Source organism: Carettochelys insculpta, chromosome 3 (genome assembly GCF_033958435.1).
Source record: "Carettochelys insculpta isolate YL-2023 chromosome 3, ASM3395843v1, whole genome shotgun sequence".
In the NCBI taxonomy this organism is placed as follows: domain Eukaryota; kingdom Metazoa; phylum Chordata; order Testudines; family Carettochelyidae; genus Carettochelys; species Carettochelys insculpta.
Genome location: NC_134139.1, coordinates 20,952,657 through 20,976,846, shown reverse-complemented (window position 1 = coordinate 20,976,846; position 24,190 = coordinate 20,952,657). Strand labels below are relative to the sequence as shown.

Genomic DNA, 24,190 nt, shown 5'->3' with positions numbered 1-24,190 from the left:
TCATTTACATAGCCTTCTTTCAAAAGAGCTTCCTGAAAAATAATAGGAAGAAGGGTTCTTTCAAAGATAGGGTTTACTTTCAAAAGAGATGCGTGTACACTGCTTTTCTTCTCTCGAAAGTAGAATATGCGAATTAATTGTCAGGTATGTAAATCTGTCTCATTTGCATTTTTGATTTCCTTTGTTTGCATGCCTCTTTCGAAAGAGGAATGCTAGTGTAGACGTAGCCTGAATGATTTGTACGTCCTCCTGTATTGTGTTTTATGTACGTAACGATGAAACAAAGAATGTCTTGCAGATTTCTGTTAGTATCTGTGCCAAACCCACACTGCTTGACCCTCAACTCCCAGTTCCAGTTTTGGCTTCACAAGCACCACAACTCTGGAAGCTAAATGTGAGCTGTATTTTATGGGGAAACAAGCAGGAATCTGAGTGAAAATACTTACAGAAATGTAGCAGCTTCATTCTCTCCTTTTCTCTTCTTATGTGTCTCCCTGCAAGCTCCCTCAACTGTGCCTGTTACGTTCAGGGTTTACTTATACCTACTGTGTTCAAGGCCTGATCCTGCAACCTTTCCTAATGTTGAGTTACACTGTCCATTGGTGTTAATGGGATTAGTGTAAATGTATTCATGAGAGAATTGGAACTTCAAAAGAAGGCCCTCAGCATTACATACAGCACTTAGTTGAAACCACTGCGATGTTTTTTCTTCAAGCTAATCCCACTGATATAAAAAGCTTCCGATAATTACTGAAAACTGTGGACATTCCCTGAAACCATAATTCCATCCCTGGCTTCTGAAACAGCTAGATTTACTCTGACTTGGCACAATATGACCATTAAATAACATTGACCCACATTCCAGGTTTGCAACTAAGCTCCAAAGTGGATAGGTTTTCCCTTTTTCTTGTTTCCGGGTTTTATTAAGCAAGCTTTGGTACCTTTACTAGTGAGGGGAGAGCTCCAAATGTTCAGGTAACAAGCCGAAAAATTCCCCTTGCAATCTGTCTGAATATCTGCAATCTGCCTCTTTGGGGTGGAAATCTCAGAAGAATGGGCTTTCTCAGGAGAATTCTAGCCCTTCACTTGGACGACAAGCCTTTTTCACAGTTTTCAGGTACTTCTGTTTCCAGTCCTGTCTAGAATGAAACATGAGAAAATGGAAAGAGAATTGGGCAAAATATGGAGAGGGCATTAAATGCTTTCAAAAAATGTTCTAAAAATTCTTTTACTCAATCCTAGCTAATGATAACTCAGGGTATTTCACATTTTATTATCAATGAGTTATTTTTAGTAGGTTGTCCCAACTGACACTCTCTAGCCTCAGATCCTGCTGCTTGCACTGATAAGCTTCTTTATGTTATTCATGATTTATTCTTCTACATTGTATTAACATTTCACAAGATTTTTTTCTAACTTGATAAAAGAATCCCTGCTTTTCTATCCTAACAAAAGATGTGTTGTGACACGGGGAAGTTAGCTAAGACCCATGGACGTTAGGGCAAAGTGACTGCCATCTTGTTTTCTTAGTACCAAGCACTGCTTATCCGTGCTTTATCTTCTATCACAAGAGTTAGCAAAGCATAACATCCCGTATTCTCACCTACTTAAAGGAGCAGTCCTGTGAATTAAGAAGAGAGGTGTTCATTACATTACTACTGCTAAGACCTGCAGGACTCATCCAGTGGTGCCAACATCTGCATTGGGCCCTGGGGCAAGGTGGGAGGGGGGCCCGGCTCCATGCCCTGGATGGGGTGTGTCCAGGAGAGGAAGGGGCGTGGCCAAGAGCAGTCAGCTCTCAGCACCACCTGCAGGGTGGCATTGCTCCCCAGCTCACTCACAGTCATGCATACCTGGAGCAGCACTGCCATGGGTCTTCAAAGGGGCCCTGAGTTCCAGGGGCTGGTGCTGCCAAAGTAGCAGTGGCAGCAGCCAGACCTCTGGGCCCTTTTGCAATGCCAGGCCTGGGGGCAACTGCCCTCTTCCCCCCATCTCCGCTGACAGGCCTGGACTCATTACAGTGCTAGTAATTGGGAATGGCATTGGGGCATTAACAAACATTAGGTCAACAAAGAAGGAAAACACTGTCTTCTGGCAAGCAATTACTTTATCATACTGCATTCACGTTTCATTTTTCCCTCAGACCTCCAGCTACTTTAGCAGTAGCTGGAGCAGGTTGAGTCCAATGATATACTTAAAAATGGAAGAAAAAAGACACTGTTTTTCTTATTTTGATGCTGTGCTTTTTAAGAATCACTCCTTGGACCGATAAAAGGTATTAAACCAGTGTAGCCAATCACTTGTATCTAAAATGACTGATCACGAGTCTGTATGGGTACCGTAGGTTGATTTCAGTTGATCAACTGTCATCAACCTCATTACAAAAGTCCTCCTCCAGAGAAGAAATACACCCTCACAGCAGAAATCCCACTGTAATATCAGCCCCTTATGATGCTACTTGCTAACTTGTTTGAAAGAATGACATGGAATCATCCACTGTAATGTGGTAAAAGATATGAGAGCCACTTCTGCGAAATGGGATTTGGTGTAAAGTACAGTCAGAGAACACACTCTAGTAAAATGACAATGTATTTGTGTGCTTTGCCAATTCCAGATCAGATTTGCTCATTAACTGGCAAAAAGGTAGATTTTTCTAACCTTCAGCACTCAAGCATACTCAAATAGCAGGACATTAAGCAGCGTGCTTTCTCCCTTTTATAATATCACAATTAAACAAGGAGGAGGGGGTAGGACAAAACCACAAAGGTTAAAATCTGGGTTTCATTTACATTAATGGGAACTTTTCCATTAAATTCAGTGTAGCCAGGATTTTACCCAAGGTTTCCAGGCTCTCAGTTAAAGCACCTCTGTGCACCCTCTTTTCTCTGAGGTAAGGTTCTGTAATACCCCCTCCCTCGTCCTGGCTGCATGGAGTGGTTGGAAGATACTACTCTCTTTCCCTTTAGCTCAGAGACCGACAAACTATAGTCTGCAGGCCACATTCAGCCCTTCAGCCATTTTGATCCAGCCCTCAAGTGCCCACTGAAGGGCCAGGTCTGGGGCTTGTCCTGCTCTGTACATGCCCTAGATCTGTGTGGCTGTTGGAAGCAGTGGCGTGTTCTCCCCACCCCCAGCTTCTACGTGTAGGGGCTGCCCGAGGGCTCTGTGTGCTGCCCCTCCCCAAGCACTATTATTGCAGCTCCCATTGGCTGGCAATCGCCTGCAGTGGGAGCTGCAGGGAGGGGCCTGCAGACGTGAGGCAGGGCAGCACACAAAGCCATGGCAGAGCCAGAAGGAGGACGTGCTGCTGTTTCCGTGAGCAGCTTGAGGAGGTATATACAGAGCAGAGCACACACCCCAGAGCTCCCCACCATATCCCAGCCTCCTGCCCCAATCCCAATCTCTTTCTCTTCCACCGAACACCGCAGTCCCCGCCTAGAGACCCTCCTGCACCCAAATCCCTCCTCTCTGGCCCCACCCCAGAGTTCGCCCCCCTCCCAGCCACAGTCCTCACCCACCCATACACTGTAACCTCCTGCCCAAGCCTGGTGCCCCCTCCCACACCCTGAATTCCTCATTTGTGGCCCCATCCCAGAGTCTGCACCCCCAGCTGGAGTCCTCAGCCCCTCCCATTCCCCAACCCTAATTTTGGGGCTGTGGTGCACCAAGCCAACATAGTGATAAATGAGAATACTCTGTACAGAAAAGATTGCAGAGCAGGCTGTGATTAACGGGTACCCAGACTTTTAAAGTCTGCAGCAGTCTACGCACAATCAGCTTGGCTGTTGATGCATATTTATCCAGGGCCTGTTTTTTCCTTGACAGATGGATTCCTTGCTTCATGTTTGAATGAATAATGTAACTTGACAGGTTCAATTTCTCCTCCCCAGGGCCGTGGCGGCAAGGGAAGCATCTACGTCTGGGCCTCTGGGGACGGGGGTAGCTATGATGACTGTAACTGCGACGGTTATGCATCTAGCATGTGGACTATCTCCATCAATTCTGCCATTAACGATGGCCGGACCGCTCTGTACGATGAAAGCTGCTCTTCGACCTTGGCTTCCACTTTCAGCAATGGGAGGAAGAGAAATCCCGAGGCTGGTGTGGTGAGCACAGATATTATTGTACTGTCCTCCTGCTCCCTACGCTCACATGTGCCTGTTCCCATCATTTGCTGCTTAGAAGCAGCAGATGTTCCTTTGTTTTGACTAATATTTTCTAATTCGCCATCCGCAACAATGCCCAAACCACAAGCTGATGAGAAGGCAGGTCGATACTGACAGCAAGCCAGCAGTTTCTTTGCTTTATGGCTTCATGTAGGTGGTGTTCCCTAATTATCAGAATACGATTTGGAAAGTGAAGCCACAGCCTATTTATTTCTGTGTCCTCCGCATTTTCAATTCCCAGACAGATTTGCTTTGTGTAATTGCGTGATAATGAAGAGTGAAATCCCCAGCCTAACACATCACCCTCTGTTTAAGCATATTTTAGGTTAAGGTAGTTGTTGCCAAGTTATCTAAGACCCTGTGTATATTTGGCAGTTTATAGGTGATCACAAAACATGTTGAGGGCAAAGTAGTAGTGAATTATAGAATATAATTTAGCTTCTAGGTTGGTTTTTGTATATCTTGCTTCACGCCAATCTCTTTAATGGTTTTTTAAGAGATTAATCTAGGAATGTGGTTATAGAAATACTTGTTTAATAGTGTAAGAAGCTTCTGGAGCAAAGGTTAAAGCTCCTTTTAATGGATGTGAGTGAAACTCTGAACAACTTTGACATTTTGAATCACAAATCCCATTGTTTAATTCAACAGTTATTTATTTATTTATTAGCATTTTAGTATCACATAGGTGCCTAAGTCATGGACCAGGGACCCCATTGTGTGGGGTGCTGTACAAAACAGAAAGATGACCCTTGTCCCATGGATGAAACATTGGGGCCGTGTCTACACTAGCCAAAAACTTGAAAATGGCCATGCAAATGGCCATTTCAAAGTTTACTAATGAAGTGCTGAAATACGTATTCAGTGCCTCATTAGCATACGGGCGGCCATGGCACTTCAAAATTGACACAGCTTGCTGCCGCGCAGCTTGTCCAGATGGGGCTTCTTTTCAAAAGGACCCTGGCTGCTTCGAAGTCCCCTTTGCATGGCCATTTCCAAGTTTTTGTCTAGTGTAGATGTAGCCTGGGTGTCAAATTAGACCTGATAGGTGTCAGCCTCTGTTAAGGGCAGCATGGAGCTTCACATCTTAATGGTGCAATCCTGCACAGTTCCAGGTGCACACTGGGAATGATCTCACTACACAACCTGTTGGAAGGGCACAACATGCTCCTCCTAATATGCCAGAGTTGTTTGTGCGGGGGATCCACTTATTTTAATAGTCTTTAGAGCATCTGGGATGGACTCTAGTACTTAACAAGGGCCTGGCCAGTATATTTATGAAAAGGTCAGTGTTTGTCAATGGATATTACACATTTTCCAGTTATTTCATATTGTGCACATAGAGGCAAATTGCACTGTCTGGATACATCTCTGTGGTATCAGTTTGGAAGGCTGACACTTTTCTTGGGATCAGGTGTACGCACAAATTGACTGATGTGTCATGCATGACTATCAGTGTGCAGCTGCTTGCTGGCTGTGTATCACGTTTCCCCCTTGGAGCCAGTCCACATAGATGATATTACCTTACTACTACCAGTGATTGGAACTACTCCTGAAATTCGAGCAGTAGAAGGCTACTGTGGTGCCAAAAGACTTGGGTTCAAATACTGTTGTTGACCAAAGGAGAGGGGGGGCTTGTTTATATGTATAGTTATATCATCTCTGTATGAATTTTAGATGTTAAGGAAGACTTACTGCTTACTGTCATTGCTTAATCATGTGTTCCCCTCTCCCCTTCCCTGCACATCCAGCCAATCTACTTCAAAACCTATCCGGTTGAAAAGGCAGTATTGATTCTGTACGTGGGGAGCAGGCACAATATTCTCCCAAATTTTAATGATCAAGTATTGCCTTGCTTGCTGTTGGGTGTGGGTAGCACAAGGGAGAAAGGAACAGCTAGTTTGACACATTTGTTCTATATTGTTACAGGCGACAACAGATTTATATGGCAACTGTACCCTCCGTCATTCAGGCACATCTGCAGCCGCACCTGAGGCAGCCGGAGTGTTTGCATTGGCACTAGAGGCTAAGTAGGTTTTGAGCAACATTCTAATCTGGGTTTTGGCAAACAGGAGCTTTTCTGGCTTTGGTTTTTAAATAACTTGCCTGTGATGCTAAGGATGGAGATAAGCCTGTTTAAACTGTAACAACCAGATCCAAAGCCCACTGAAATAATAGGAAAGACTCCTGTTGATGCCTGGGGGTTTGAATCAAGCTGCAGGTGCAAAAATGTGGATGAGAGTATGCAAATAAAAGAATGCCCTAATTTGCATAGTGTATATAATTTACATATATTTCCTCCTCTCCCCACCTGCTTTGTCTCTTCCTGTCTGCTGAAGTGCTCCTCATATTCTCTCTCTGGCTGGCTGGTTTCTCTTGCCCCACCATCAGTCTCTCCGATGTCCTCTTCCCAAGCTGTCTCACAGGCTTCCCTCCTCCAGTTTCCTCTATCCCCACTTCTGGCTGTGTCCCTATGGACACTCCCCCACCACTTGAGTTTTCCTCTGCTGTACCTTAACAGAGCACAGCATAAGCCTTGGCAAGCACAAAGTTCACCTCCCATCTATGGATGTAGAGATATAGCTAGAGCGTCTGCTTCCACCGCACTCTTTTCCCCATTGCTTTCAGGTGCTCTTGCCATATTTCCAATGCTTTGAGCTGGCTGGGATCTGTGCTCCAGACAGAGTCTCTTTGGTTAGAGTTTTGTTGGGCTGATAGGTATCTCTAAGGTTTAAGATTCTAGAATGCTCCTATGGGACTCTGACCATAGAGGTTTTGTCTATGCTGCAGCTGGGAGGAAGCCTCCCAGTTTCCTAGATTCATAGATTTTAAGGTGAGAAGGGACCATCATAATAATCTAATCTGACCTTCAGCATCTTGCAAGTGACAGAACCTCACCCATCCACTCCGGATATAGTTCTCTAACCTCTAGCTGAGTTACTGAAGTTCTCAAGTCATGAGTTAAAGACTTCAGCATATAGAGAATCCATCATTTACATGAATTTAAACATGCAAGTGACTTAACAGCCTGTGCTGCCGAGGAGAGTGACCCCCCGCTACCCATTATCTCTGATCCATGGGAAAATTCCTTCCTGACCTCAGATGTGGTAATCAGTTAAACCCTGAGCATGCGGGCAAGACCTACTTGCCAGATGCCAGGGAAGGAACTCTTGAGTTTAAAGTCAGAGCCCTCCCCATCTAGTTCCCTTGTAACCTACCCACCTACTGGGTGTGGTTCACTGTCCCTTGTAGTAGCACTTAGAACACTTACAGAGATAAGAAATGAGTCTCCTCTAATAGCCTTAGCTGAGAGCCAGCTGGTTTTTAGCTCAAGTAGTGGAGGCTCATGTACTCAAATGTTCCTGATTCAGTTCTGCCTGTTGGCATTATGGCCTGTCTCCTGTAGTTGGGGCTTTTTGCTACTGGCAGTCACCAGTGGGTCACATGCCACTGCAGGCAGTGTCATTATACAGAGTTGGGCTAGCAGCTAAAAACTGTGAAAACCTGACACACAATGTCCACAACGCTGTTTTTAGCAGATTTACTTTATTGAGTGTTCAGATACACCAATGCTTTCAAACTTACTATGGAAAGAGAAAACCATCCTCCTCTGGACACCAGAGAATAGCAACCTTTTCTATGTCACTCTTCCGTAGCATGGATCTGACCTGGAGAGACATGCAGCATCTGACAGTGCTCACCTCAAAAAGGAACCAACTTCATGATGAAGTCCATCAATGGCGTAGAAATGGCGTTGGTCTGGAATTTAACCATTTGTTTGGCTATGGAGTCCTTGATGCAGGGGCAATGGTTAAAATGGCAAAAGACTGGAAGACAGTTCCAGAGAGATTTCATTGTGTTGGAGGATCAATACAAGAACCTGAGTAAGTGAAGAGAGTGCTCTTCTTCCTAACTATTGAGTTTGTTCCCTTTCATGAACATAACTGATAACAGCCAAATACATATACAGAGAGTCAGATATAATGGGTAAGAGTCAGTGGCTGTGTCTACACTAGAATAATCTGTAAACAGAAGTTACCGTCGGAAGATATCTTTTGACAAACCTTCTGTTGACAGATTGTGACCAGATTGCAAAGCAGATAGAAAGAGAGATCCACTCTGTCAACAGAGAGTGGCTGGACTGCACAGCCACGCTCTCGACAAAACAGCCAATTGGAAGCACAGCAGACAGGGCTGCCCAGTGTCCTGGAAGCCAGGTCTGTCAACAGAAGGCCCCCCCAGGACATTCAGACTGGCTTCTGTCGACAGATCTCTGTCAACGGAGGTGTTCTGCCTCATGGGGGCGTGACAGAACTCTGTCAACAAAAGTGCTGCATTCTGTCAATTTACGGTCAACAGAACACCTTGGGAATGTGGATGCTTCATGGGTTCTGTTGACACAATGCAAGTTTTTTTGACAAAACTCTCTAGTGTAGACATAGCCAGTGTGTGTGATATTTTCTTTTTCAAAAGCCAAGGGTCCAACCTTGTAACTTGTTGATCACACAAGTACATCTTATTCCCATGAATAATCCTATTTTTACATCAGTGGCACCATTTGTATGAGATTTGCAGGACAAGTCTCTTAACCATTTAAATTAAATCGTACATACCAATTAATGTCATATGTGTGTGACATACCAGGTGCAGCCCTGACCTGCAGTTCTGGGAGCCTTACAAGCTGAAGTAGCTCCCACTTGGGCTCTACTTCATAAACAATATTCAGACACTCAAGCCACATATGCATGTGTGTAACTGCAGGCAGCTAGCTACTCTTGGGTTACATGCTGGCTCTCACCAGCCTTGTTTATATTACAGGATGACCCCAACACACCTTCATTCATGGATTTTCATCTAACAGTGTATGTCCTGTATTCCATAGTCCTCTCCAGGATAAAACACGTATTTTAAGTTCATTATTTCTTAAAAGGTGCAGTATTCCATTTTGTGAGCTCAAATAGTTATTCAGACACTTCAATTTAAACACACAGGATTAGATAAAACTTTAAACCAAGTTTACTAACTACAAAGATACAGATTTTAAGTGAGTACAAGTAATGAGGCATGAAAGTAAGAAATGGTTACAAGAGAAAAAGATGTGTGTCAATGCTCTAATTTAACAAACAATACTAGATTCAAGCAAAGTGTATCATGACATGCTCCGGCAGACTACTGAACAAACTCTGTCGTGAAGACCCCTCCCCCACAGTCCAACACCTACTTCTTTTGTCTCTTCAGATCCAATGAATGCAACTGGTGGGGAGGAGAGGATGGCAGGGGGTGTTTGCACCTTCTTTTTGTAGTTCCAGCCCCCCTCTTGAAAAGCATTTCCACCTCCAAGTGATGACCAAGCAATCCTTCTTCTGACTTCCATTTCCAGCCTCTGACAAACAGAGGATAGGGACACCATTCCTGCCTATCCTGGCTAATATCCACTGATAGGCCTAACTGCCATGAATTTGTTTAGTTTTTTTTTAAACCCTGTTAAAATCTTTGTCTTCACAAGCTCTTCTGGCAAGTAATTCCACAGGCCTACTACATGCTGTGTGAAGAAGAACTTCCTTTTTCTCGTTTTCAACCTGCTACCCATTAATTTAATTTGCTGACCCCCTAGTTCTTATATTATAGGAACAAGTAAATAACTTTTCTTTATTCACCTTTTCCACACCAGTAATGATTTTATATACCTCTATCAAATCCCCCCATCGTCTCCTTTTTTTCTAAGCTGAAAAGTCTCAGTCTGAGTACAAGAGACGAAGTCTGTGTGGAAGGATGTTCCCTGCTGACTTTTTCTCGTATGTTTGAACTCCGTGTCTTCCTTTCTTGCTAGATAACTCTGTTTACATACAAATGAAGCAGAGCACATAATCCCTTGTTTAGGAAAGACCAGTTGCCAGTTTCTCTTTGGGCAGAGCTTTGGGGTTTAATTCATTAATGTCATACAGAGGAATCTGATTTTACATATAATTTTTCCACAAATATTTTATCAGGACAAAACAGATCAGCAAATTGTGTTTTTTTCAAATGATACCTTATGAAGCATGCATTGACCGGAAATATTACAATAATGTGTAGGTGTGGAAAGAGGTGTGCATTTTGTTATAATATAAATTTGGCAATTTGGCAAATTTGGCAATTTTCTATTCTAGTGGATAATTTTAACACCAAGTCACTAAAACAGTCATTCACAGGTATCACAGATTCAGTCTGAACATTACAGCATTTAACTGTGTTTGTTTTATGTTCCTACATCTCTAATTGCAAGCTAGGTAGTCAGATTATTTTCTGATTACTTTCATGTGCAAAGCCGAATGAGTCAACAAGTGAATCAATTAATGCTAATTGACTACAACAGCTAAAGTTCAATTTAATTATTTGAAATCCTAACCTAATGATGGCCAATTTATGCTATAGCATTTGCAATTTGACTGTGCAGTGCCATTATTAAAGTCATTATTATTTTGTAGGGGAAGGGGAAGAAAGCAATATGCCGTCATGGCTCAGAACTAAGATAGGCCAGGAAGGCTGTGGGTTGTTTTTACAGAACCTCATCCATTAAATTTTGCTTTTGCAAAATCAGAGCTAAAGGATGGCTCAGATTTGACTGCATAATTAAAATGCAGACTGATTATTTTTATCAAGACAAAATGGGCCAAAATCTCCTCTCACACAGAGTTGGATAGGATAAAAATCAAATCATCCGAATGTTTTCATACTGAACATTTGAAATGTTTTGATAATTTCAAAATGTTTTGATTTCAGTTTCTTTTAAAAAATCTTTTTGATTGTATTAGCTTAAATTTCTGAACAAAAAGTTGCTTGAAACTAGATAATTTGAAATTGCTGTTTTGAAAATGTCAATATGATAACTTTTTTCGCAACTCTTTTTTTGCTAGTCGAGTATGAAAATGATCTAGTAGTAATTTACCCTTCTTCTTCTTATATTATGTTAAAAACATTATCCGGAACAGAGTGTAGTTTTCTTAAAGAAATATGTTTGGATACTGGTTTGGGGTTTGACATGCTTTGATGAACTTTATTCTAAATTATTAGAGAAAAGGTGTCACATGCAATACTGTAGAATTATGACCAATTACATAATGAAGGGCGTAGACGTTAGACAAGTAGATGAATTTTTGGCCAGGTAAAACAGCCAACACAGTTTGCTAATTACACCAAAAGTTTTAATGACTGAAGTAATTCTTACATCATTTTAACTATTTCACTTAATCAGAGGCAACATTTTAGGTCTTTCACAGCATGTTGCTTTTTAAAGCATTCACAGTAATTTTATGCCATCTCTGTAGTTATTTTGATTTGTGAGTCAATTCTTGAGGTAATTTTTCAGGGTCTAGGCGTGCATATTAGGCCTGGGCTAAAGCAGGGGTCAGCAACCTGTCCGACGCAGAGTGCCAAAATGTGACCTTTTGACCTTTACGTATAGGCCAAGTGCCAGTGATACTTTATAAGGTCATTGATAGTCCTACTTATAAAAGCTTCATTAATAAATAAATAAAGATGCTGAGTTTTACCTTTTCTGTCTTTAAATCTCCATCTGGATGGTTTTTTTTAAATATCTAAAAATGTCCAGGATTCTAATACAGATCGGACCTCTCTTTTCCCAGATTCTCTGGTCCAGCAACATCTCTCATCCAGCAGAGGAAGGGGACATGCCCCAGCCCCACCCTGGCTGCCCCCCATCTGTCCATGCAGGACGTAGGGGGACATGAGACATCCCTTAACCCAACCTGTCTGTGCAGGGGGCGGGAGGCAAACACGAGACACACCCACCTGTCTGTGTGGGGGGAGGCAAACACGAGACACATTTGCCCCTCAGACTCTGGAGGGAGGCAGGGCAGGAGGAAAGAGGGCAGCACACGCCGAGAGTCCAGGTGCTATTGCTGAGCCAGCCACCACCAGAATCGCTATTGGGCCAGCCCCCACCCCATCCTGCCAGATCCCTATTGGTCCAGCCGCCAGCCCGCTCCACCAGGGTCCCTCTTTGTCCCCACCCCCTCTCTTTTAATTACTGTTTGCAAGCTGGACTGAGTTGGCAAACTAGGGAACTGCCCACTGGTAAAGTACAGGTTGAAACTCTCTTGTCCAGCAACATCCTTCGTCCATCAGGACAATGGATGTTGCTGTACCAGAGAGCACCAGCCATGCAGGATGCAGCAGAGCCCTGCTGGTGGTAGGGAGCCCCACTGGCAGCCCGTTCTGGGGAGTCTATGGGCAGCCCCAGGACAGGGAGCAGGGTCAGGGAGCCCTGCCACTGGGAGCCTGCCTGGGGTTGGGGAGCCCCACTGTGGGGAGCCCAGCCCCAGTCGGGAGCCTCCCCAGTGGAGAGCCGGCAGGGAGCCCGGCTGTGGCGCAGAGCCCCACCTGCACCCATAGGGGCCGCAGCTGGCCATGAGGAGCCCCACAGCCCGAAGAAAAGGAGCCCTGCTGGCAGTCCCGCAGCCCATGGCCAGGACAGCTCTGCAGCAGGGAACTGGCTGGGGCCTGGAGCCCTCTTGGTAGCACGGCAGGCCCTGGCTGGGGTCGGGGTGGCCTGTGGAGATCCCTGCGACAGGGAGCCAGGAGCGGCTGGGGCAGAGAGCCCTGTGGGTAGCCAGCAGCTACAGGCAGTGGGCCTAGGATGCCAAGCCCTAGCCAGCCAGGGCACCCTGCAACAGCCCCACCTCCCCAACAGTCCTGTAGATGTGCCCTCCATCCCAAACTCTCCCTGCCCTGACTTACCTGCACTGCTCCATGTGGTGTGAGCAGGAAGTCAGGGTGGCGGTGCAGGTGCTTTAACTTCCCCTCTGGCAGGCACACTGGCAGAGCTCAGCTGTCCCTCTCTGCTCCCCTGCTGAATGAGGGAGCAGGGGTGGGGCTGAGCTCCTTCCACATGCTGCTCAAAAGCGGCTCGCATGGCAGTTGTGACACACATACCAGGAGTTGCCGACCCCTGTGCTAAAGGTAGCATGGAGCCACACCGCACCAACCTTAGTCCTCGGTGGCGTTGTCCTTCTGTGAGGTACAGTGTCTTCCATGCTTCTCAGGAACATATGGGGAATGAACTCACAGCTTCAACCTCTCATTGGCTAGTCTACAGGACCGTTGGGGTGGGGTGGGGCTGTTGCAGGGTGCTTTGGCAGGCTCCAGCCCCCTGCCTCTTTCCTGCCTCTTCTGGGTTGACAACTGGGGAGCAATTGCTTTGCTCACACAAAGAGTGTAATTGCAGGTACAAAATGTGAAATCCAAAGAGTCTCAATTGCACTCACCCAGAGACCAGCCATAAATTTTCCTCCCTAGTTTTTACTTCTGCCTTATTCAGGCAAATTTCATGGATGTTGCTGGAAGTTTGTCTAAAGTAAATGTCAAGTATAGTATAAAGCTTGAGTGCTGTTGAGCTGTCCATCTAGATTTGGGTCCTTCATTTCCTTTCAGTTAATTGCTTTGAGTTACTATGAAAAGGGTTACATTTATATCAGGAGGCTATGGAATTAACAGAAAACATTGGCCATTCATACTCTTCAAATTTTATTACAATATTTTTGTGTTTGTATGAACATATGTAGATGTTTAATCAAAAATAAGGTGTGCCTTACTACATGTATCTGTTTAACTTATTTTACTGTAATTTACCCTCAGAAAAATACCATCAAGTGGCAAGCTGGTTCTAACACTTACAACTGATGCTTGTGAGGGGAAAGAAAATTTTGTCCGCTACCTTGAACATGTGCAAGCAGTTATAACAGTGAACGCAACTAGGCGAGGGGACCTCAACATCAACATGACATCGCCTATGGGGACTAAATCCATTTTACTGAGCCGACGACCAAGAGATGATGACTCCAAGGTGGGTTTTGACAAATGGCCTTTCATGACAACACACACGTGGGGAGAAGACCCCAGAGGCAGTTGGGTTCTGGAAATTGGGTTTGTTGGTAGCATGCCACAGAAGGGAGTACTGAAGGAATGGACACTGATGCTACATGGGACACAAAGCGCACCATATATAGACCAAATAGTAAGAGATTACCAATCCAAACTGGCTATGTCCAAGAAGGAGGAGCTGGAAGAAGAATTAGATGAAGCAGTAGAGAGAAGTCTGAAGAGTTTACTGAGCAAGAACTAGCACTGGTCTCTGCATGTTCATTTTTTTCCTCTCCTAAATCCTTCTACTCACCTTTCTACTATTCAAACCTCTGTTAGACGTTACAATGATCGTCTCCGTAGCCAAATTATCTTACCTGATTGATTCAAACTCCTCTATCTTGTCAATGATTATTTTAGTTACAACTGAAGCAGTCTTTTTTTTAATTCTAAGCCACAAATTTGGTGTTCCCTGTCCACTATACTGTACAGTTTGTGACTGTAAATGATTTTGTGTCATACAAATAGTTAATAACTTGCAAACAAAACCGTGGTGGCTTTTCTCTTCATATTTTTGTGGTAAATGTTGTTTGTGTTTAAAAATTAAAGAGGGGGTACATTTAAAACCTGGCAGGAAGTGGTAATGAACCCATTTGGGCAGCTTTCAAGACAGAGATGTTAACACTAGCAAGTTGGCTAGAGATGCCTTTGAATGACTAACAGCCTGATTCTGTGTCATTGAGTTCAGTGGGAGATTTCCCATTGCCTTCAGTAGAAATGGGAATAGGCCCTAAAAAGAAAAAGAAATCCAGAGATAAAGGAAGATCACCACCTCCTCTCAGAAATCAATGCCTTTTTGTATATCCTTTACAGACACACACACATTTCTTGACTTAGAGGTGATTCATTTGTGCATAAAGTGAGACAAAATGATGTTCAAAATATCTGATAAACAACATGCATTGAGAAACAGGGTCCAAATGTTCTATAAGCACAACTATTTTTTAAATGTAGTAATTCAAATCCAATTTATGTCAAATCAGCACAGTGGGAACAACATTTAAAAAAGTGGGATACCCTTGTGCCATGTGCATCTGCTCTCCTTTTTACTAAATGTATTATGGCAGCGAAAGATAAGGCTGCGTCACCATTTCCATTACAGACCCCCATATTCTGTGACTAGTAATTTGCTATCGGAGGAACTTGGTATATGAACTCTCAGTCCCAAAGCCAGTTTTAGTTCAAATTTCCTTTTATTTTAAAATCTAGAGATGAGATCACTTTTGAGTTGCACAAGTTTGTTTCAGAAGGAATGTATCTGATACTGGTATTATGATATGTGCACAATGCAAAGTTAGTTTTGACTAGCAATAAACTTCGGCAAATTTTCCCACAAATCTTTGTTGCTCTTTTAAAGACTTAGTCCTGCAATCTCTTAATCAATTGTGTTTAGGATCACATCCTGAAAAGCAAATTGAGTCAGAGCCTGATCCATGTACTGGCATTGTCTTCAATGGACATTACCCACAATGTCAAACACCATACAGACAAGTATTCTCAGGACTGGGATCTCTGAACAGTAACTATGGAACCATTCCTGCAAATACTTACATACTAGTTTAACTTTAAGTCGCTGAGCAGTTAAATGGCTTCAGCAGAACCACATCATGTTTATGACAGCGCATATAAATGTTTGCAGGACTAGGGCCTAGGATGCTGGCAGTAACTAGTTTCAGAATTCAGTTATTTTCTATTTTTAACATGCAGAACATACATCTAAACTGTGTGTTATCAAGAGTTGTTTTCGGTAATCAGTTGCAAACTAAAATTACAATACACGTGTATTTAGCTAATGATTAAAATGTCTCCAAGGGGCTTTGAAATGAATAGTTTTACCCCAGAATGGATATTTATTCTCTTACCTCAAGTGAATGCTCATCTTTTAAATTCCCGTAACAGTTTTTTCTTTTCCTTTCAAATGCAAAACAACTTATCTACTTAAGCTATGTTTAAATGCTGTATACTGTAAGCTAAGCTAAACACCTAAAGGTTCATAGGCTTTCCATTCCTATCATGTAACTGAGGCGTTACTCCATTGCAGATAATGGACTCACTCTCAGGCTACGTCTACGCATGCCCCAAACTTTGAAATGGCCACGCAAATGGCCATTTCAAAGTTTACTAATGAAGCGCTGAAATGCATATTCAGCACTTCATTACCATGCGGGCGGCCGCGGCGCTTCAAAATTGACGCGGCTTGCCGCTGCGTGTCTCGTACTGATGGGGCTCCTTTTCGAAAGGGCCCCGCCTACTTCGAAGTCCCCTTATTCCCATGAGCTCATAGGAATAAGGGGAATTCGAAGTAGGCGGGGTCCTTTTGAAAAGGAGTCCCATCGGGATGAGCTGCACGGCGGCGAGGTGCGTCAATTTCGAAGCGCTGCGGCCGCCTGCATGCTAATGAAGCGCTGAATATGCATTTCAGCGCTTCATTAGTAAACTTCGAAATGGCCATTTGTGTGGCCATTTCAAAGTTTGGGGCTCGTATAGACACGGCCTTAGTGGTAAGTGAGAAGAGAAACAGCCCCTCCTCCAACCCCGTCAGGCTTTTAGTTTTAAAATGCCACCTAATAGAAGTGGCTCTTACAATCCTGTTGTTGTTCATTTGTTCAGATAGATGGAAAGCATCAAGTATATTTCATCTGGAAGGTCTTAAACTAAATGGAGGGACACCAGGGGTCAATTCTAATCTCAGACAGACACATGGGCAATGAACCAAGGCTTAAATTAGTTATGTTGGTGTCTTTGGGGCTGGGAAGATGCCCATTGTCTTCACTGGGTTTTGAATTGTGACTATGACTCCCAGTAAGTAATGGGAGTTGTGCATGTATATTTGAGGGAAGAATTGGCCCCTATTGTCTGTACATACGTGTTGATAACATAAAAACATATGAGATATATAAAATATGTAATATATATATATATATATATATATATATATATATATATATGCAAGCATGCATAATATATATTGCATATAGTATGGAACATAATACATACATATACGCACACTATATGTGTATGCATTTACTGAAGAAACAGTTCATTTAAACATATTGAAGAGTATTCTGAAATATGGGAAATGATTTTGGATTAAGAAATATCCTTGTGGCAATTTTAAATGAAAGTGTATGTTAATTCCTATTGCATTCATGTAATTTTGCAATCTCTGTTTAAACATTAAATGTCTTATATAGCAGCAAAATATCTAAATGGGTGGTCATATTTTCATAATGTTGACTTAACTTATTAAATGCACAATGACTGTAAGGGGTGATTAACAGAAATGATGAGTTTTGATATACGGATATATAAAATAAGTGTATATACAATATACATATATATATCTATATAGATAGCTATATATATAGATATATCTTGACTTCAAACTCTTCAGAATTTTTGCATCAGGGTAAGCACTGAAAAATGTCCAGCTAGGATAAGTTTTTATGGTATCACTGATGCAAAGTAAAGTGAATTTGTTAGCATTTATAGCAGAGGAACTAATGCAGTTCTTGATTTAAAACAGGTGAATGTTGTTAAAGTATAAAGCCCTGTGATGATGTTTTATAATCTGAGTAAAATAAAGAGATGTTGTAAACTGGCAGGTCCTATCATCATTGCCTATCAGAAGTCCTGGGGGATGTGACATGTATTCAGTGAAACCAATTCAAAATATTCTACTTTAATAACGCAGGCCCAAATCACATCTCAGGTATGTGTGATACACTGGAGATAAATATCTGCATCAAAGAAAGTAATACCAACATAAAGACTGTAAAAGTAAAGCCGTTAAGCAATGTTTTAGTTGTTAGGAGTGTTATACAATGGACCACTGCGGACTGAGGCCCCAATTCAGGGAAGAGCTTAAGCATGTAGTCAAAGGTAAGCATGTGTTTGAATCCCATTGACTTCAAAGGGTGGTAAGTAAAGGCTTAAAGTTAAGCACCTGCTTAAGTGTTTCCATGAGTCAAGGCCTGAATGATCAATAGTGCCATGAGACACAATACATCTTGTCTTGTGAAAAATCAGCCTTCATTAGATCCAGTTGTATTGCAAGTAGACAGTGTTCACTTTTTCAGAGTGCAGAACAGAGGCTGAAATGGGAGTTTTGTTTGAAAAATACTTTAAACCCCTGTCCCCAAATAGCCATTTTGATCCACAAGAAAACTGTGTCTTTCCTTAGGCTTTTCCTGGATTTAGTACCCTTTTATTCCATGGGACAGGAGTCAGGTCTTATTAGAAACCCAGCTATGAGGTTGCCAAACATGACTGCAGTGCTAAAATGATCCCAGGAAATCCATTTACTCAATTTCCATTATCATGGGAATCAGCACAAAGGTAGTATGTTTTATTTCTCAGTGAGGAGACTGGCTAAACTCCTAAATTTTAATATCCATTCCAGAATAGTTGTTAGAAATAACAAATATCCAGTTTCTGGTGATGTCAGTGGCAACTGAGGGTGCTCAGCACCTCACAGGACTGTTTCTGATCTAGCACAAAACTGCATTACTTAGTGGCTACATCTACACGAGCAGCTTTTCCTAGCAAAACTGGGCTTTTGTTGGAAAAACCGGCAGAGCGTCTACATGCAAAATGTGTTTTGTCAACACATCCACCAGGAGCGTTATACCTTTCCCCGTTCGGGTATAACGCCTCTCTCGACAGTGCTCTGTCGACAAAACCACAGAGGCTTCCCATGTGTACGTGGCCTCTGTGTGAATACCATGTACTGCTCCCCAACAACGTGGAACATAGAACTTATTTCACTTGGAATTTTTATAATATATGGTATGGTATGTATGAAGGTCTCAAAACCAAATTTATTTTAATCATGGAGTGAATATCACCCATGACAGCAAATCTCTATGCACCATTTAAATCTACTTCTAACCTATTTGGGGGGCTTAGGTAGAGGGTGGTCTTTCTGCTTGGTCCCCTGCAATGAGAAGACTTTTACCCATATCGAGACAAAATATGTTCTCGTTCGCACACGCTGCATTCAGCTGGATTCATGTGCCTCGGAGAAGCCCCTGACTCTTTTTTATAAAGCAGCTAGAATCTGGCTCACTGTATACATTTAAGGTTTCCTTGTCTAAGATAAGCTGCAAAGCAACAACCTTCTATGGAAAAGGAACTTATGCCATATACTCCCATAGCACTACAATAAGACAATAGCAAAAATCTCTTTAAAGGAAACATTTGTGAATGTAATATTGACTCCCACACACACCCCCAACCGTCCCCTCCCCCAGCCCCAACTTCATTGGTCACTGTCCAAAGAAGCAATCCTTCTGCTATGAGGTTGATTCAAGTAAAATTTGATTAGTCAGCTTCTTGGCCTCAGTCTAGGACAATTTTTTTCACTGTTCTGCCTTCAATTAATTTATCAACATAACCACATAATATGAATGTCTGCATTATCTATCACTGTTTTAAAAGCAATGTCATGTTATGAAAAACATGGTATAAATGTTGATTGTACAGTAAAATGCATCATCATGCACACAAGGAAAAACTGTGGTTCTTGGCCTGTGGCTGTAACAAAGTTGAGTAGATGAAGTGAATGAGCCTGATTCTCTTCCCCTAGTAGTCACTAAGGCTACATCTACACTGGCCCAAATCTTTGAAATGGCCATGCAAATGGCCATTTTGAAGATTTGGGCTAGGGTAGACATGGCTTTGGTGCTTTATTAGTGCTTGCAGGGAGCACAGAATGAAGCCCTATGAAATGCAGAACATTCTGGTCTGCTGTAGTAGGAGATATGTTAGTGGTTCATGTTAAGTTAGAGTCCAGAGACCTTACAAATGCTGAAGACCCTACATGGTTTTAATTCAGTCCCCAGTCCATGTTTTGGCCGAGTAAAACTGAGTTAAGGCCTTCACAATGTAGGTCCAAAACCTGCAAAATATTTAAGCACATGGTTAACTTTCATGGGACTACGCTCACACGCTTAACTCCTCTGCTGAACCACAGCCTCAAGTCATACTCAAAGTATTCACACATTTTTATGGCTACAGTCATGAAGGATTTTAGTCTCACTGAAAATGTTGGAGATGCATGAATAATCTGAACAAAATTTGGCCAACATCAATATGAAAAAGAGATGCTAGGGAAGCAATGCACATATGGGAGCATTGTTAACATTTCATGATACATTTGTAGCTCTGGGCAATTATTAGAATTGATTGGAAATTTTCTGTTAATTTTTTTATGGAAGAAAGTTTTCTTGAGATCAGAAGTTCACCATGGAATTTTTTTTTTCACTAGGTTCTTCCTGCCACCATTAGTCTCTATGGCATCCGAGGCTGGACTACACTTCCCATGATGTACAGTAATCTCGACTCTGGCTGAATTGTTGCCGTGCATCATGGAAGTCCCACGTGTATAATGCACAAAGGGAGATGTACTCTAATTAGGCCTGCAGAGGACAGTGGAAGACATGCAACATCCACCTACACCTCAAATGAGGCATTGTGGCAGCTCAGATGGGGGCAGGCAAACATCCAAATGAGCTGAAATAAAGAGTTTTGACATTTCAGAGTCAAAAAAAAATTCTCTCTTGTGACAAATTTCCATACTTTGGCTTATCGGTCTGAAGCAAAGAGGCAAACAAATATCAAAACATCAGCATTTCTCACAGGTCAGAAATTCCAATTTTTGACACAGTCTAATAGTGTAACTGTGTGTCAAAACCAGGATACAGACATGCAAACCTTCACTTCCTCTGTGCTTGAGCAATTCCGCTGAGTTTACTGGGACTGCTCACATAGATGGGATTTTGCAGGATTATGTAGTGAGTTTCTAGGTCTGGATCACTAAAAGGCAACTAATTTGAGGAAAAAATAATAAAATATGCCCTGACCATATCCCAAGCTGGTCAAGTGTGAAGTGTCTGCAATCCACTGAAAAGATTTCAGTGTGCACTCAACCTCAGTAACGTAAGATTTTTGCTGCAGGCTTAATTTTAAATAGACTTCAGCAAGCTATTTTTTTAAAAAACACACAATCACAGATATTCAGTGTAACAGTTAGCTGCAAGTTCCTTAGAGATAGAAGTATTCAAATGAAACCCTAGTGAAATCCTGTCCCCCTTGAAATCAGTGGGTGATTTATGTGTAAAGACTGAACTCAAACTCTTGTTACATTCTTTTTTCAAATTGTCCCTTTTTGTTTCTTTTGGCATCACTACATATTTTATTATGAGCAGCACAGGTGAAATATAATAAGATGCTAATAACAAGTTCTGCCATTTTTTTTTGCTATCATATCTAAAAATAAATGACTTAAGTGCTCTTACAATATGTGCAAAGTATAAACAAGGGCTAATTGTCTTATGTTACTGAAACAAAAGTGCCTAGTCTTTCACCTTAAAAATGTCCTGTCACTCAGTTGTTAATACTAGCTGCATGAATGTCACTGTTTGACATGAAAGGTAACACACCCACTGTGACTGTTCTTCAGGATGCAAAGTTTTTATTCAATGAACCAGATGTCACAAGCCAACATTTGAAGCTGTCTGAGAAATTGGAAATTAATGTCAGCTAAAGCATTAGTAGAGGAATATAAACTATAAGGGGTCAATTTGAAGTCAACCATATTACTAAGGTGTGGTTTAGATGGGCAACTTCTTAGTAATTATTTTCCACAAAAGGGCCGTGTCTACACTAGCCCCAAACTTCGAAATGGCCATGCAAATGGCCATTTCGAAGTTTACTAATGAAGCGCTGAAATACATGTTCAGCGCCTCATTAGCATGCGGGCAGCCGTGGCGCTTTGAAATTGACGTGGCTCGCCGCCGGGCGGCTCATCCCGACAGGGCTCCTTTTCGAAAGGACCCCGCCTACTTTGAAGTCCCCTTATTCCCATCTGCTCATAGGAATAAGGGGACTTCGAAGTAGGCGGGGTCCTTTTGAAAAGGAGTCCCGTCGGGACGAGAAGCGCGGTGGCGAGCCGTGTCAATTTTGAAGCGCTGCAGCCGCCTGCATGCTAATGAGGCAATGAATATGTATTTCAGCGCTTCATTACTAAACTTCAAAATGGCCATTTACATGGCCATTTCGAAGTTTGGGGCTAGTGTAGACATGGCCAAGGTGTTGCATAAATGAACCTGCTACTAGTTGCCCAAGGAAAATTTAGTGAGTAAAGATGAATCTACACCAGACAAACTTGCCATTATTGCATCAATGTTGTATATCAAACATCAAAAGTCTCACTATGTTAGCACTGGGTAAGGGAAAAAAATAATCATGTCATTTAAGAATTGTACCAGACAAGTTGCTTATCAAACAATGTAACTTAAGAGCCTTTGTCTCCTTGCTTCTTCTTGCTTGTCTTCTCAATTGTTGTCTCCACAATCATAGCCGTCTCTTCGTAAGTCTGAATTCTGTCATCTGAAAATTGCTGGATGGATTCCACCATTTCCACCTTCTCATAGCTCAAGGAAGTGGGTAAGCTTGGTTCTCTGAATGCTAAGCCTTCTCGTTGGTCTTCTCTGACATACTCTGCCTCTTTAAATATGTCTGGCTCAGAAGAGCTGTCTGCAGCCCCTTGAAGTGCTTTCTCTGGGCCAGAGATGTCTGGCTGCTTTGAGGGCTCTTCAGCTGTTTCTTCTGACTTTCTGCCCTGTGCATTTATAGCTTCTCTCTCTTCAGGCTCAGAGGGCATTTCGTGGACTTCCCCTTTCTCATTTGCTGATGGTTCAGAGGGTTCAGGCAGCTCTGTAATTGGCTCGACTTCTCCTCCATTTGGCATCTTTCCATTGCCCATGGAAACAATGATTCTACCTCCACCTGGGGTGTAAGATGAATAGAAGCAAGGATGGTCATAGCTGGCTTCCTCTGTGACAAGTACATAACGCTCTTTGGCAGACACGACCGTCTTAGGCTCTGGTCTCTTGAAGCATCTTATTTTCTCTCTCACCGTGTTACACAATTCATCAAAAGCTTTACTTATTTGAGCTCCATCAGGCACATCCTCTGGGACTGTTTCTTGCTCAAGTAGTACTAATCCTTCCTGCTTAGGTTCACGTATTACTGTGCTCTCCTGTTTAAATTGTAGCTGATCCTGATCCAACCCTTCCAGAGTTCTTTCATACTTATTTTCAGGTGAAAACCCATCTGTTATGTTTGTAGAAGTGATCTCCTTTCTTCGAGAAATTTTCTTTGCCAGACCTTTTTGTCTTGGTTTTGCACTTGCAATCTCTTGCATAACCACTGTGATATCTAAAGAAAAACAAAATAAAGATAACAGCAAATAACACTGAAAGCTGTTGCCCACAATAGCTTAAGCAATTTGTCTTCAAACAAAGGGATGTGTATGGGCAGAAAGTATATACAAAAATACAAAGTACTGTAGTACAGTATGTGCAGAACAAAATGAAGCTGCAAAGGTGGATACGTATCCATTTTATGTATGAAAACTGCTACTCTGAGCGTGCAATGTTGGCCATGTGTCTATTTGGCATGTACAAAAGCCCCTTTCATACATAAAAAGTGTACAGGCTAACTTTTACATGTGCGACACTAGGTGCCCCAGATCAGTATCGGCAATCTATGAAGCCTATACCAATGCTCCGAAGGCATATTTAAACCTCACAGGGACTTGGATTAACAGCAGGATTAAGCTCTTTAGGTCTAATCCATACCCATGTGGAAATAGCTCTTGTGGCACTTTTACAGGATTCCTGGGCTTTCCCATGGCACAAACATCTTCCAGACGTGATATGGAAAACACCCTCCTGTGCCAAACCGTCTCCCTGCCCCATTCTTTGTGAGAGAATTACAAACTCCACCTAATGCTATCACTATAGTGGCCTAACATCTAGGCAAGTTCCTTCCTCACTTTCTATCTATCCTCGAGTCAGTGAAGCATCTTGGCAATTATTCTTCCTGTAGTGATCCAGAACTACAAAGTGAAATTATGTCTGTCTAGGGTATGAGAATAGGCAGTTCAAAAGCATGTGGACAAAAGTACTTCAAGCAGTTGCACCTTGTCCATTATCACAGTGATTGTTTATATATATATATATATATATATATATATATATATATATATATATAGTGGTAAACCCGGTGGTAGACCCTTACCTGGAAGCTTCCGGAGCCTT

The 24,190-nt window shown here is 42.4% G+C and overlaps 2 protein-coding genes across 2 annotated transcripts in view; one reads left to right on the top strand and one right to left on the bottom strand.

Annotated features, from left to right (window-relative positions):
• Positions 1–16,205, top strand: part of PCSK2 (proprotein convertase subtilisin/kexin type 2) — a 204,243-nt gene extending 188,038 nt beyond the window's left edge. The window contains exons 9-12 of the mRNA XM_074989445.1: positions 3,891–4,106; positions 6,093–6,193; positions 7,820–8,047; positions 13,800–16,205. Of these exons, the coding sequence (XP_074845546.1) occupies positions 3,891–4,106; positions 6,093–6,193; positions 7,820–8,047; positions 13,800–14,286 (1,032 nt within the window). The 3' untranslated portion in view covers positions 14,287–16,205. The remainder of the gene's footprint in view (positions 1–3,890; positions 4,107–6,092; positions 6,194–7,819; positions 8,048–13,799) is intronic.
• Positions 16,206–22,380: 6,175 nt separating this feature from the next.
• The window catches only part of BFSP1 (beaded filament structural protein 1), a 70,114-nt gene continuing 68,304 nt past the window's right edge, over positions 22,381–24,190 (bottom strand). Inside the window, exon 8 of the mRNA XM_074988491.1 lies at positions 22,381–23,306. Coding sequence (XP_074844592.1) covers positions 22,381–23,306 — 926 coding nt within the window. The remainder of the gene's footprint in view (positions 23,307–24,190) is intronic.